At 35.3% G+C, this 17,001-nt stretch overlaps 1 protein-coding gene across 1 annotated transcript; it reads right to left on the reverse strand.

The window, feature by feature from the left end:
* Window positions 1-827: 827 nt before the first annotated feature.
* On the reverse strand, window positions 828-16,632 carry cab39 (calcium binding protein 39). The gene is made up of 9 exons (XM_088912705.1): window positions 16,419-16,632; window positions 8,944-9,098; window positions 7,605-7,769; window positions 6,611-6,729; window positions 5,129-5,297; window positions 4,910-4,969; window positions 4,531-4,596; window positions 3,510-3,653; window positions 828-2,941 (listed from the first exon to the last, which is right to left on the reverse strand). Exons 2-9 carry the CDS (start codon window positions 9,055-9,057, stop codon window positions 2,753-2,755), a joined length of 1,026 nt encoding a protein of 341 aa, XP_088768831.1. The 5' UTR covers window positions 9,058-9,098; window positions 16,419-16,632; the 3' UTR covers window positions 828-2,752.
* Between the last annotated feature and the right edge of the window lie 369 nt (window positions 16,633-17,001).

A 17,001-nucleotide genomic window follows, 5' to 3' on the forward strand; every position in this document is an offset into this window, starting at 1 on the left:
AAACAATACAACTGCAAAACACTGCAACTTCTCCCATTATTCTGGAGCTTCAAAAATGCCCTCACCCTCCACATCATTTCTGCACTCAGATTTTTTTTAAAAAAAGTTAGCCTTGATCCTAGAAATATTTTTAAAGATTTGGGGTTAACTGGTAAAATGAGTTCCCCGTATCCACATCAATACACAGAACAAGCACAAAGCGTCTCATTAGGTGTGATGTATAAATAATAAAAATAGCTATAACCAGCTATTCTAATATACCATGTTGGCCCATAAAATCAAACTTCTAGCTGTTGGGAGTGAGGGAAGACAATTATTCCGGAAATAATTCACTTATGGGCTTTTACTTACAGCTTTTATAGATATGCCTTGGGACAATCCTTCTTCAGAAGCTAAGCAGATCCAAAACCTCCACAGCGTAGGTTGCCTGTTTTAAAAGAGAGCCTTAAACAGCAACGAGGTTGGAGGACACCCAGCAGAACACTTTCACACAAATGTGGGCTGAAGCAATGAGTGGTATTTCCACATTTAGGAGAAAAAAAATCATTGGACACCACATTGATAAAAAAAGCGTAATGGAAAGAACACTTCCACCTACATATGGCTTATTAACATTGCCACATAACAGCAACATAATTTCACATGGAGTAAAGCAAGATTTTAAATCCATTCGAAACAGGCGACGATAACTGGAGTTGCCCCCTTCTCCTCTCTCTGTTCTAGTCACACATTAGCATGGCATTTAGAACACTATCAGACTGCACATGCGATATATTGCAATTCACCAGAAAAACAGGACACAACAAAGAAAAACAGGATGAAATCAATTTGAATTTATTCAAAATTTATTTTTTGTAGTTGCTGTTGGGACCAGCCAGATTATTGGACAACTGAATAAATGCACTTTTGTACCTCCTGTAGAATCACATCAACACACTGTAGAGTTCAGTGAAAAGTTAAACTTCTCTCTGAACTTATCCATTCTCCGATTTCTCACCACAGCTTGTAGTGTGTAAAAATATTCCAGTACAGCAATTCTGAGAATATCATGCTATATTCAATTCTTCTGTGGAGCATGCTATTTAAATGTGCACTGTGAAATACTTATTCAGATCTTTGCTTTTTTTGCATATTACATACATCATGTTTCAACTGAAATATCTTAGGTTTTAACCTGTACGTTTAAATTTGTTTTACAGGCGTATCTTTCACTACATAATCAGTTTTTGTTCATTTCTGTTAAGATTGTACAACAGAAAAAAAAATCAATAAATATCATTTCAACTTTTAGTATCTTTTCTATTTTTAATAGTAGACTTTTAAAGTCTGGCTTATCAAACATTTCACAAACATCCGTTTATTTCCCATGTTGGTTTGAAATAGAAAATGTGCTCCTTATCTTAGAGAGTAATGGTATATTTAATTTTAATGTAAAATTAAAATTTCAATTTGAACTTAACACGTTTTCTTATTTTTGGAAGTGCTCAAATGTCTTAATACTCCATGCATTAGATTAAGTATATGTACTGGAATTTTTTACGGTTTTCAATAAGAATGACACATGGAACTGAAAGTCCTTTTTGCCGCTGTAAAACACTGACACAGGAGAACTTGAAATACTTTTATTTAGGGACTATTAAAATGATAAAATAAATGATTTTGGCTTCATTTGGGCCTTGTTAGGGATCCAGTTTACTGGGTTCCAGTTTTTATTCACCTATTCTTAATAATGGCACCCCACAACCTAAGCAAATGCAGATGCTTCACTTTCACTAATTCTGTACCCCTCAAAAGCAAGTCAGCACCCTTTGCAATCTGCAAAAATATTCAATTATATATGCGCAGTCATTTGCAAAAAACAATAGGTTAATAGTTACAGACTAATACCATAACATTCTTCTGCTGTACAAATTTATTAATATCTTAAGAAGTTATGAGCTGTCTAAGGAGTTATGTACATAGGAAACCAGCAAACACCTCTGTAATGAAACGTAAAGTCACTGCTATTTCTACTGTTTGAAAATGGATTCAATAAAAATAAACAAAAACCCTTAAAAGATTTCAGGTAATATACTGTCAATCATGACACCTTCAAAAAATACCTAGAAAGCAAAAAAAAAAGGCATATGTACATGTTCGGCCACTTTTTTCCCCCCAACTTTCAAGATGTTCTTCTAAACACGTTTTATGAATTTTACCATTTTTTCTCCAAACATACATGGTAGTTGCATGTTCCCATCTAATTACATTAAAGCACAATCTTACTTTAAATCAAGGCATAGAATTGCAGCTATATTCATACTGTAATGCACGTGCATTAAGGTTAGCACAGGTCACATGTGCTTAACACTCGGCAAAAGAAAGCAGGTGCGAGTAGACTGACATATCAGATTTTAAAGGCATGCAACCTCTCAATGCTCAGCTGCCAGTACCCTTCTTTTATAAACCCCATGCTATCTAGCGCTGTGCTTCCAGACATCTACGAGAGAGCATTCAAAATATAAAAGATGTCTACTGTGCTGTTTGAATGACAAAATTATTTTAGGAATATGTCCACATCGTGTTCTAATGTGCAATAAAGCAGCATCTAAATTTTCTGAAAGTCAAAATAAGATGAAAAAGAAAAAAAAAAGAACCGTTCATTGAACAGCAGATTAGCAGGAATATTCCTCATGAATTGAATAAGGGTGTTTAATGTTCAATATCTTAACAGCAGGTGTCGATTTGACCGTTTCCATAATTAAATGGAGCTCTAAGCTTCCTGGGGAGCGGGTCTCTTCAAATCCCTGATTTGTTTCACCAAGTAGGTCTTTTCATCGTTGAACTGTTCGTCTTCGGTCCTGTCATTCTGGAATTTGCTAAGAAACTCAATAAGTTTTGTCTGGTTCTTCAGCAAAATGTCTAAGATAGGCTGAGTCTTGTTTGGATTGGCTACAAACACCTGTATAAAGAAAGAGAAAAAAAGTTAGGATTCTCCAATATCAGTGATACATTACATAGTAAGGACAATATCATAAAATTTGCAGAACTATTAAACATCATCTGAAAACATGGGCATCACTTTGCTTTATGGGGAAATTTTATTTTTCTGTAAAATTTAGAATCATTTTAAAAATGATATACAGAGATTTTCTGAAAATAAGGAAAACTGTAAAATAATCTAATACAACTAAGTTCATGTACAATACAACTTTATTTTGCATCAAAATACAGTTTTTGTTATGTACACATAAGGTATTAGACCAAAAAGTGCTCTTTTTGGACAGAAGTTTTAGAATTGTTGTATGTCGCCACCTTGTGGAAATTGAGGGGAACTGCAGGAGTTAACTTTGTGAATTTCACACCATTTGTAATGGTTAAACACCTCTATTTCACAGTGAATCAATAAGTACTTTCTGAAATATTTAATTAGATACAGTGTCAAAATGTGTAATAGCTTTCTTCAAAACACAGTTTTCATGAGAACTGAGAACTGTGCAGTGAAAACTGTCCTACATTCTCCTTGCTACCTTAAAGACATGGAAGGCCTCAAACTGGATGTTGCGACTCTTGTCTCGTAGTAAATTCATCATTAATTTCAGATTCTCCGGTTTGCTGATGTACTTCGTCATGATGGTGAAGTTGTGTCGGTCTAAAAGAAGTTCACCCAGCAACTAGAGAATTTAAAAACAATTCAGGCAAAGATAGAGAACGCAGATATGTCTGTATAACGCCACCTTAACAAAATTACCATTTACTATCAGTGCATTAAAATGTCACATACCAACTGTACACAACTTCATTACATTCTCTGAACACACTGCTGTTAACACTCTTAAACTATTATAAATAATTTAAATAATGTCCTTTCATGACATCTCAAGCTTTTCATAATTTAATGCCAAAACACATATGTATACACATATTAATAAATAAAACAATTAACAACCAGTGTATAACATATAACAGTTTTAAGACAGGAAATGTTAGCACAAGCGGACTAGCAAGATCTAATTTGGGCCGACAGAAGATTCCACAGCCTTGGAGCAATAGAAAAGAAAGCTGTGTCCCAGTCGATGAGAGCCTGATTTTGGGATGTGAAGGAATGCCAGAGTTCTAAAAGTGCAAATGATGTGTACTGTAAGTGTAAAGGGAGTGTTAACATTTCACTGATAGAGACAGAAGCCAAACCTTATAAGGGCTTAAGTGGTGAGCAGCATTTGCCATTTTATTCTTAAATTTACAGGGAGTCTGTGCAAGCAAACTAAAACAAATGCTACGGTATGTGCGCATGCATTGCAGTTTTAGTACAAATCCCTAATTAAGCTAATTTCTCAGTCAGAAATATGCAATCTAGCTTTTATGTTAAAACTAGATTATCTAAAAGCCTTGAGTATAGCAGGGCTGCATTACCTCCATCAGATGTAACTCTTTGTTGCTTCTACTTACAGCAGGAAAGCACACACAGAGCAACACAATTCTATAGTTCTTTAAAGACTGAGATACAGTACACTGAGAGAGAGTAAATTAATCTTGTAACAAGTTTCTCACCTTTAGAGACTGCCTCTTAGTCACATAGTTTTCTGAATGGAGCAGCTTCTCATATTCACTAAAGAACTGTTATACATAAGAAAGGAAAGCATTATTTAAGATAATGGAATGATGTATAACAAACAGAATTAGCATTTGACTCCTGTATTTATACACAATGTAATAAAACACTTGCAATTTCAAATAACTGGCCGAAAACTTATTATTCTGAATGGAAACTATGCAATTTAAGTATAAATATATTCCCCTTTAAGACAAGATACAATTTATAGCCATTCCTAAACTTAGTTCTGATAGCAACTTCACCACCAGAAAATGGAAGAAAATGTGTCTTCTGATATTATGCAAGCAATATGAACATAAAAAAACAACCACTTACTCTGTCATAATGCTGTTCCAGAAACTCGGCACTCAGTAGCTTGTGTCTTGTTAGTAAATCCTATAAGAAAATACAGGACTAAAATCAGCCATCCTATCTCATACTACTATAGTAAATGTACATAAACTGTAATAGGAAATGTATTAAATGTGATCGTGTAATACTACTTTGTCATAGAAAGGGAAACATTTCAAGCAAACGTAGTACACATTTTCTTACTTTAAAAGTGGCAAATGCATCTGAAGCAATATCAAATGTTGACATTTCAACGTATCTGAAGAAGTCGTAGAACTGCTCAGACCATAGGATGATTTTGGCCAATGGTTCATGTCTGATGCACTCCCTTAGCATTATTCCACAATTCAAAGCAATTTCAGGAGATTCATACCTGTGTAAAAAATGAATGCAGAGCTCAGGAAATGAAATTAAGATAAAAAAAGACAAAAAATCTGCACACAGCAAGATGCTTGGCAATATCATTAAGAACACAGAATTTATAAATTGAGGAAAATAATGTTATACAAATAAATACAATGCATTAATAAGATGTAATTTGTAATTCTCTGTTCTGGTCACCATGCTGCAGCAGCTACTAGTTGATAAAATTCCTCGGTCATTAAATGTCAAGCTTATTTTATAATAATAATAATAATTGCTTTTTTGGATACTCCACTCCGCTTTACAGGTAATGGGGACTCCCCTCCACCACCACCACCACCAATGTGCAGTATCCACCTGGATGATGCAACGGCAGCCATAGTGCGCCAGAACGCTCACCACACATCATCTATCGGTGGGGAGGAGAACAGAGTAATGAAGCCAATTCATAGAGGGGAATTATTTGGAGGCCATGATCGGTAAGGGCCAATGGGAAATTTGGCCAGGACACCAGGGTTACACCCCTACTCTTTTCCAGAAATGCCCTGGGATTTTAAATAACCACAGAGAGTCAGGACCTCGGTTTTACGTCTCATCCGAAGGATAGCACCTATTTACAGTACAGTGTCCCCGTCACTATACTGGGGCATTAGGACCCACATGGATTGCAGGGTAAGCGCCCCCTGCTGGCCCCACTAACACCTCTTCCAGCAGCAACCTTAGTTTTTCCCAGGAGGTCTCCCATCCAGGTACTGACCAGGCTCACACCTGCTGAGCTTCAGTGCCAGTTGCCAGTTGTGAGTTGCAGAGTGATATTGCTTTCCTTTTAACCTTTCTTAGATTATAAAAGAAAGACTACAGAAACATTTTTGATTTGAGCTCAGCCTTTAAAATGTTATTTCAATATTTATAATTCATTTTACAACTTTGTTTCGATATCATGACTTCAATTAGATCACGCAGTCTGATATCTTTAAGTAGCACTGCTTCAGTATTTTCAAGTAACTGACTGGAATTGATTTATACACATTTCTAAATCAGTTACTGAATGCTGGAAATGTGCTCTTATAACCTAAAATCTCGTACACCAAAAAGTTTGCTTCATTATTTGAAGGAATAATTACATATGAATGTCTTAATTATAGAATTTTGGTGTTTTTGTTTAAGCATCTCAGAAACTAGCTGCTTATTGGTGTGACGTGTAAACAAATTTTCATCACAAAATCACAAATAAAGGAACAAATATGAAACTTGTCAGTCTTTCCTTTTTAAAAATAATGGAAACTATTTAAAAAAGTGAAAGTATAAGATGTTTAAACACACCCTTTTAACAACATGAACAATATATTCTGTTGGGTACAGATGTATTCTACTGTAGGGGTCCTTGTACCAATTTGTCTTCTGAGAATGTTGTTGAAGATCTGAGCAACATCTTTTTTACCCTGTTTTAAGAAAAAAATAAAACAGAAGAGAAGAATATGAATAAAACTGTGGTTAACCATAAGTGGCATAGTTCTAGGAAACTTAATTTTTCTGGCACAAGTTGGATGTTGTAGAAGCAGTACAGTTTTAGCACATAACTTTTAATATTCTGCAATAAATTAAATGGCTGCTAAATACTTTCATGTACTTTATTTTAATGGTACTGACATTTTAACTGCTTCCCTATTTGTCCAAGCCTAAATGTGGTTACAGTGCATCTGAGGAAGGAATAAGTAAGAAACAAAGATCTACTCAGAAATGACACATGAGTTAAAATATAGAAAGGGGAAGAGAATAAATGAAAACACTCAAAGCCTGAATTCCATAAAATAGAGAAGGAATTTTGACAAAATATCTGATGTATAGCACTTATAATTTTAGGCATGAAGTCAGTTAACACATTTGTTTAATTTTAACCTTAGTTTTAACTTAAACACTACTTTGTAAAAATGTAGCATTATTCAAATATTCTTTATTCAGAATGGGTAGCTGCGTCAGCATGCGTAGGCTGCAAAGGAACAAAAAGGTTCATTCCATGCTGAAAAGAGAAGAAAAGAAACACGTTTCGGCTGTGGAGACTTCGAGTGTCACCTGAAGAAGGCTCCACATCCAAAACATTGTTTCTTTTCTTCCATTTCATGGTCATTAAAACATTCTGCATGAGAACATACCAGACAATAATGAAACAATGAATACCTCAATATGCTTAGACATAACTTTAGAAATTTTATAATATGCCTATGTTAATATAGAAGTCCTACTTTTTATTAAGGAGATCCCTCGTGCAGTATGAACAAAAAGGCATGGAAATGTGAGTTCTTTAAGTGCAGTTTACCTCAAAGTCGATGAGCTGTAAATCTGCTATTAAAGTGCTAAGAAGGCCGCTGTTGTACAATTCCTGGGCAAGCTGTGCCACAGCTTCTGTCTGAGGCTCTTTCTCATTTGTGCCATACAGGATTTCCTTCATAGCCACAAGATTCTTTGAGACCTCTTCTGTTGCCTAACCACAAAAACAAACAAATGACAAAAAGAATTGGGTCAGTAATGATATCAAATACTAACAGAATTTAGATCTATAAACACAATTAAAAGATTTGGCTAACAGGGAAAAAAAAACAACACTGAAATGTATTTTTAAGACACACAACACTGTATGCGACCTTTATAATTCTAGGTTTGGCTTTCAACTCTGAACTGTTGTCATTGGTTTCCAAGAAGTGACCTCTTGAAAGTTAAAAGAAGTTGCATCAAAACACTGACCTTGATGGACCTCATTCTGCTCTCCACATGATTGTTTAATTAAGTTTGCACAAAGGGATAGCTTTCACTTAATTTGATTTTAAATCATGCAAGGGCAATATTATTTTTTATGAAGACATCAGACATCAGCGCTCGCAAGAAGGACTGAAAGGCAAAGAAGGGAAACCGATTCTAGGTGTACAGCTGAAATGTAACTAGTTCAAAACATGTTCCGCAGCAGTCTGATGTAAGTGATGGTGTAACTCCAACAGATTTAGAAAGGGAAAATCTTGTTGAATTAGCTTGTTAAAATTATTCAAAGGAAAAACATGAACATTTAACAGTAAAGCACACAAATATCTGTATTTAAAATTCCATGAGGTTACTGATAACTTCCCTCATAAAATGTTTATTTTTATGATTGAAAACCTCTGAAGTTCAAATTAATGCATGCACATGGATTATTAACAAACAGGAAACAGCAAATCATCTTAAGGGGCATCTAACTGGGCAGATGTAAGCAATGGTGTACTGTGGGATCCACTTTAAGACCATTGCTCTTCCTGATCTATGCCAATGATTTGGACTATCAGTAACCAAATTAGATAAATTAACATATATAGACATATCTATAATGCATACACAACATTACACTTATTGTTAGTATGAATACAATCAAAAACACACTCATCTCAGACATAGGGTCCATCTACCCTCAAAGCTGAATTTTCAGTGACTATATACACCTTTTACTTAAGACTGGCTTTGAAACTGCAGACTTCAAAAGAACAATGAATTCTGTTCAGCTGCATTCATTTAACATTCTTCAAGAAAGTCTTTGGAATGTAATGGTTCATTTATCTAGTTAGAGGAGACCAGTTAAACTTCTTCTAAACTTCTAAGCACAAGGTAAGAAGGCACTGTTTTTACTGTACCTTTTCTGCCTTTTTGTCCGAGATATCTTGTTTTTCCAAAACGGACATACTGTCCTTCAAGTTTTTCACAATGTCTGCGGGAGACTTGTGAGACTTGCCAAAAGGGAACGGCATGGCTGTCAATAGCAGAGTCCTACTAACAGCACACTGTCCACCTGTGGAAATGGGAGCCCAATTAAACAGAAGTTAAGCAAGACACCATCAAGAACAACTGTCACTGTTAAGAATGAAAAATATTCTATCAGAAAGAACATGTTGACCATATAAAACAGGTATTATTCAAACACAAGAAACATGATGGATTTAGCTTTATTTCCTGATATGTGAAATCTCAAACTATGAACTTTAATCAATTAGCCAAGTTAATTGGAAAAAATAGACCAACCACAAATGCTCTTTCAACAAATTTGAACTTGTATTGTGGTATCTTCCACTCACAGAAGATGAGTGATTTTCTATCAAAAAACATTTTATATGGCACAATAACATCTTCAACTTATTAATATTTTGAGGAATATGTCTTATTTCAGAAACAAAGTAGAATTTGTTTAACCACCATGTTGTTTGTATAATGTACTATTTTTTTAAATAACATTTTAGTAAGCACAGGCTTAAAACACTACACCTTATACTGTTCTGTTATGTACTGTAACTCATGTTATTCTTCATTAGTGCATTCAATCTCAATTGAAAGAGTTCAGCTGTGGTCATTTGCCAGGACACAATTCTACTTTATGTTGTGTAAACTGCCTTTCTCAATAGCAAAACCTCCATAAAAGTTACATTGTAATAACAAATCAAGTCATCTTGAGACATTTTGATAAGAGCCAATGCTGTCGATACTTTTCATTTTTTAAAATAATGATTTTAAATCTAGGACTTTATATTTTTTCTTAAACAGTTTCATAACATGAAATCTTTGTTAAATATAGAAGATGAGTATTTTTTCACCACTTTTAAAATTCAGGATGTATAGGCTACATTGCAAAATAGCCTGATTCTACAAACCACAAAAGAGTGGGTGTTGAACTCTGTCCCTCAAGTCTCTGCTCCTGGTTTGGATTCCAAGGGTTACAGAACATACTAGTAATCGTTTACTTAATATAGGAAGAACAGGGCTTGAATAAATCATCTTATCACATGGTGGTCATTACAATTGAAACCTCATGCCTTACTCCATCCGCAAAACAGAGTTCTATAATTATAGCAGCACTGCAAACATACTGCAAGTAATCAAACTGTGCAGATAACTCAGTCTAGGACATCAAAATGTTATTATATTTTGAAAAAACAATCTTGGAGGACACCATACATTATCTGAACAAAATATGAATATCTGACTTGTGAAACATGAGAACTTCAAAATTACAGACTCATAATACAGGATGATATCATGCATCACAAAGAATTAGACTTTTCTTTAAAAACAAGCCTCGAATCTCATTTCTGATGCACTGTTTCACACTTACACCACCTTTTCAAATTCCTTTTGAAATCTCTACACCTGGCCTACAGGAAGACTAACACTCCTTAAAATAAAGAATTACCAAATCACTTATTTTGAAAAACATTAATAAGATTGTAACCAGTAAAATAAGATGAGTCTAACTTAGTGCTTTCCTGGATAACATCAGAGACAGAATGCATCACTTATATCATCTTAAAACACTAATAAACTTACACTAAAAAAAAATACTTGGAGACCTACATTTTGTAAACTGGCAAGTGCAAGCTTAGTTATACTGTATGTTTCAGCTTACGGGTGCTTTTAATCTGATATTTCAACATGGCTGGTTCTAGCAGTTCCTCTTACACAAACCAGGGCTTGTTCAACAGAGAAGTATACCCCTCTATGATTCTATAATGTCTTTGATGAATGCAAGAGCATTTAAAAAAACCATCTTACTATTCCAAGTGACAAGAGGGGGTGGGAACTAAAATAAATTTCTAAATATGGTTCATCTCGGTCTTCACAATGCAAATGTGCCTGTTCATAATTATTAATATTATGTATTCCAGTATTCTTTAAGTCAACATTTCTTTGGTTTAATTACATAGTCCAAAATGTAATGACTGTTGACTGATCAATACATAAAAAATGTTAAGCTGATGTTTTATAGAACTCACTCCCACATTATTACAAGTTGATATTTTGTGTGAAGTATGAGCAGAATGCTTCCACTGAGATTACTCCGGGTATCCCAGTGGATGTTAGCAGCTCATTAATCAATACAGTGACTGCCCAAATCTAGTCAATCATATTTTAAAAACCTGGATATCTAATATATTCTTTAAATAGCTTGACAGTCTGTATATCAGAAACCAACTAGTCTCATCAAGTTGGGAATATCAGGCAAATAATACTGATTTTTGCTTATTGTGTTACAAGCTGAGTGGCAAAAGGCTTTTGTTACATTAAGTAAAAAGTATTTCCATAAACATTAAATAATAATCACATTCCATTCAATGTAAAGATATGCTGATAAAAATAAAAATAGATAATGCAACAGTTCAATTATAAATCTGTCAACTGGTGATAAAAACTGAACATTCGCCACTAACCGCTCTTCATAACACAAGTGGCAACGGTATGGATTATGGATTATCATTTCAACCACTTACAAAAAGTAAATTTTATGCATAAAATCTAGTTAGCATGGGAGGAACTCAGTAGTTCCTCACAGCTCCATTCTAGGATAAAATCTATAGGTTCTTAGGTGAACAAAACACTCATGAAAAATCCTGGCCTTCATAACCTATCACTAACCATAACTGGTACAAGAACGTGAGAAAACAGGTTTCCTACTTTTTTGTTTCACAAGGAATCTTCAAATAGCAGCATGGCGATCATGATGGAAATCTATTAAAATCTTTCTACTGCACTAAAACAAAGAAGATCAATGTTTTTAAAGCGTATGTCATAAACAGTTTATAATGCACTCTGAACTCCCAAATATTATATAGACTTCACCATAAAAAAATCAACAATACAAAAATGTAAGATAGTTGACAAATGACAGGACAGCTTTCAATCCATTGCATTTGTTTGGTAGCTGTTTGGGGTCATTTTGGACCAGCCAAAGGAGAATTCAGCCCTTTCTTGAAATGTACAGTAAGTGATGGTATCAGCTGGGTAAATTTTGTGGAAATTTACAGAAGGGAAAACAGTCAATCAATATCTGATTTAATACTGGCAACAAGAGATGAAATCTAATTAATCTAAGGGGTTCTCTATTTTGTCTGCCGAGATATTAAATACCCCAAATGAGCAATCTAGGACAGAAAGATGTTGACCCACACATTTACTGCAGGACACAATGAGTTCAATGAAAGCTGCAACGTGCATAGTACTGTATGAGGTCACCTTAAATATTCTCTTGATGAAAATGCTTCTCTGTGAATCGAGACAGCTTTAAAAATCACTCAGAAAAATGGACCTGTATTCCAGAGGCCAGCAGGCTACAAGCAGGCTATATAGTATCATCACAGTCATCCTCATCATCAAATTGATACTGATCTCATTCCCTATTACTCTTCCATAAGAGTATGTTTAGCAATCCCCTTAAAGACTGCCTGTCACTCGATTCATACTCTCACCAACTTTGCTCATGAATGCGAGTCTGAAATAGTCAGCTAGGGTATGAATGCCTCAGTGTACAAATCCCATAAAAGCGCTTAAATATACTGCACTGAAATTACCAAAACTTATTTTGAGTAGCAGCCAACATAGTGGAGTGATGGTTAAAACCTGGATTCTGTTCTAGACTGGGTTACCTACTGTTTAGAGCTTGCATATACTTTTTAAGTTTGTAGGAGTTTTGGACAGATGCTCAATTGTCCTCTCACTGTCCCCAAACATGCTGCCTAGGTTTTCTGTTGACTCTATAAGTTATTCCTATGTGGATGTAACACCTGGGACGAAGACGCACCATAGGTGCCCTATGTTTCTAGAATAAACCCCCAATTGTCAAGACCTTTACCAGCCATAAAAGGGTTGGTTTTGTATTATGCATGGATGGTTTTAAGTAACACAGGAATGCATTACCAAAGACAAGAATTTCCTCAAGCATGCAACTATGCATTTATGGAATACTTTGTAGAAGAACTGCTTTTTATTCATTCTGCTTTTTGAACATTAAAAAAACTACCTGAACCCAGTGTGATGGGCCTCAAACACAACGTAGTGCAAAAACAGACCACAGTAGAAAACAAGTAAAAAGTCTTCCAATAGGTTCCCAAAAAATACTTCCTTTTAATCTGAGTACTTTATAAAAGTAATTCCTCATCTACAAGAGCAACAAGTACTTACAAAAGAATTAACCAAACTGCATTCTTTAGAAACTGCAATGCTGGATCTACTATTAAAGATGTAAATGCAAGGATATTCAACATTTGTTTAAAAAGGTTTTGCCCAGAATTCTCTCACTGTGCAATTTTTGTATTGACCAGCAGTATCAAAGGATCACACATTTACAAATGCAACCAATCGCACTTATAATAATGTTACTGTATGTGACTTATCTTGTAAAATTTAGTGGCAAACTGTTAACCAACTGTTTAGTCTTTTGGAAATATAGAATATATTGTGAAGTCTTTTAACCTGATAAAACACATGACAAAATCATCTTTAATGTTCTTTAAACTCACAACTGTGCAAGCTTTATAAAGTTCAAGATCAACAACAATCTATTCAGCACCCAAAAGGCATTCTGTAGCTGCAAATTGATTCTCCATTGTTTTCACTGAACCTCTACAGGTCCTGCTTGAAAACATATTACTATGAGCATTATAATGAGGCTATTTTCTGGACAAGGACAGGCAATTAGGTGTTAGAATTAAGGTTGTATGTTTTGGAAAAATAACATACCATTTTTAGGCTTTCAAAACAAAACTGCTTAAAAGATAAACTCATAATAGGTCCAGTGGCTATTTTAACTAAATTTTTGCATGCTTATACATAAGCTGAATCATGTCATGCAAGTTTCACAATGTTCTGAGAGGCAGTGATAGAGACTGGTTTTCCAAAATGCACAAGACCACTTCTTTACTGTAGCCTCCAACTATATGCTTAAAGTCAGTACACAGAAAATTGTACATTCCTACTGTACATAAAGAAAAATGTTGAGACAATTAAACCAGGAATGGCCAACCGTGGCACTCAAAATAGCAACACCCAGTAGCGTTTAACAGATCTGCAAATTACTTAATTAAATAAATCACCTGCTTAAGTGGCCAGAACAATTATTCCAAGCATTTAGAAACAGCTGATATAAGGATGACCCATAAGACCTGCTGGACAGTTGTATATCAAGGTTGTCAACCTTGATATTAACTGAGTATTTAACTTATATGGGCTTCATTTTATTTTTACTATTTGTAATGTTGGTATTTAAAGGAACTCTTGCGACATGTTTTTATCTATTGAAAAGATGTGTCTCCTGTATAACATCTAATAGCAAATAGAAAAGTATAACTAATGCTCATGATTATAAGCCCACTGCCTTAGCAAAATATAAAGCATCCACAAATGTGTGCAGCATCATTCCTGTGTACTTCATAAAGGTCCAATTATCTTTAGATTAATACCCAATACTTACAGCATTTTTGCATCATATTTCTGAATGTTGATACAGCTAGCTTGGCTTCTTTTACACAAAAAGCTTAGGCTTAATGTGTACAATCTATAGGCGTGTGAAAGGATGTTGGTCATACATATGGCATAATGTAATCACCTTGGTCTTCTATTTCAACAAATTAATCTGTTATAACATCAAATCTCTCACTGGATATTTTGCCTTTATCCTTACAGATGGAGGCCATTTATTTCAAGATAATCTCAGTCACATTCTGCTTCAACGCCTCAGTCAACACAATCAAAACCGTCTTGAGTCAAAAGCTATACTAGCTCCCATTTTAGTTTTCAAGTTCTGTGCATTTTGTAACTCAATCAGAATGAGCTGACATTTACAAAATGGAATAATTTTAAGTGTGGTTTTGCTCAAAGGTTATTAAACCCATAAATACCACAACAGCAAAACAACAAGAAACCTCTAAGCATTGAGTTAAATTAGTCACTCTATAATATGTAAAGGAGGACAACCACAATTACATTTCAAGTGTAGCACAAAATCATTCAGGAACAAGTTATGGAAATGGCATAAACAAATAGACTAATGACTGCTTCAATAAGATAACACATTAATCTTTGTTACTGTATATGTATTTCAAATGACTGTACCACATAAGCTCATTAAAATCAAGCCTTGATAGGTTTTCGTTATAGAGTGGTATTTAGATAAGACTTGAAAGCAGGATGTCTAAAATGACACACCATTTATTTTAATCGTTTAAACTACATACAGGTACCACGTTGTATAAATAGCATGACTTCATTTTGCCTTTGAATACAAAACATACGGCACCACATTTACTGCTACCAATAGCAAGACGGACAGAAAGTCGAATTTAGCTTGCTAAACCAATTATTCCTACACCACGGCCTGAACTTTGAACCACGAGTGTTTGGTTTACGCAAATCGCTACATTTTCCTTGCCTGTTACACCCTTTTGCTTCGCAGCGTTGCACAACCTCAACTTCAAGCTCAAAAGCAATATGTTACGCGTTCAGTTTACAGACGGGGGCACGTAATTGGACAAATATGGCACCGAGTTTTCGTCCAGCCCTAGACAATTACAAATCACAGCGGAAGGTGGTAATCAAAAGATGACCACATACGCACATAATAAATAAAAAAAACAATAAAGGAAATGAATACATACGAAGGCTACATGGGTGATGAATGAGCTATGTGCTGCATGTTCGCAGTATGTACCAGGCTTACCAATCGTGCTCGGTAGTCATTTTAGGGAAAAACAGAAATATACACCTTCAACGCTAAGTTGTTGCACCCTATTTGGAAAAAAAAACACAAAACAGAAATTGGAGACAAGATGTGACAGTGGTCTCTACACAGCATTAGTTGATACTCTGCTTTCGGTTTGCTGTGGTTTATTTCACTCCAACAGCTGATTTGCAAATTCGCAACTATAAGAAAAACAGCCATTTAGGTATTGCATCGCAACTCGCCCAGAATCGTTAACTTATATGAATATATCAATCACAACACAGGAAAGTACCAGCAGTGCACACTGCACCGTGTGCTGGATCCAATATAACCAGCAGGCCTCAAGCAACCGGGCCTTAAGAAAAAAAATGCTTTGCTTGTTTAAATCTCCGCACAAAGACAGCACAACTACAGACTGTTACTTTTTCCATCTAAATGATGCGAACACAAACCAGTTTATTCTCCAAAGTGAGGACTCGCGGGCATAGACACACTGCGGTTTTTTTACACCACACAATTTTCCTCTTTTCTCGCCTAAAAGAGCACACTGACAGGCCTGCAAGACGAGAGAGAGGGGGAAAAAAAACTTCGCTGTTTGCATGAGATAGTAAATATTACTCTGCAACAAACCTTGCAAACACGACCCGTCTTCCTCGGTCTCCGAGCGTTTTGGAATCGCAGAAGCAAGTGAGGAGAATGGCTGGGGTTGATACCGCCCGGTTTTCCTTAATTTACTGCCCCTCCGTGATTATACTTTTAGTTTATTTCCTAGTTCTCCCTGCAGCTGGATGTAACTGTGTGCGAATTCTCAGTGCGGTGCTGTTTCTATTTCCGCTGTGATACCGAAAAGGCCGCTCTCTGCTGCCATCGCCCGCCCGCCAGTGTCATAGCAACAACACTGCGCCCCACCGTGAGGCCTGCGCCGCCAGTCTCTAGTCGAAATGTTTCCTCATTCCTCGGGTACTACGAATGCCAGTATGCCCCAGTCCAGCAAACCTTTATTGTTTGCAGACAGTTAAAGGTGCTTTTTAGATTTAAGGATTTTACATTTTATTGAACTGTTTAATAGAAAATTTGGGTAAATTTCACATTCATAAATCAAAACGATCTAATAATACTCCCCTTTGTAGTACTTTTGAGGTGGAGTTGAAACACTAAATTCTATTAAAAAATTTGAAAAAGGCTAAAGCAAGAAAACATTTGATATATGTAA

This window comes from Atractosteus spatula, chromosome 4 (assembly GCF_055471065.1).
Source record: "Atractosteus spatula isolate fAtrSpa1 chromosome 4, fAtrSpa1.hap1, whole genome shotgun sequence".
Taxonomy (NCBI): domain Eukaryota; kingdom Metazoa; phylum Chordata; class Actinopteri; order Semionotiformes; family Lepisosteidae; genus Atractosteus; species Atractosteus spatula.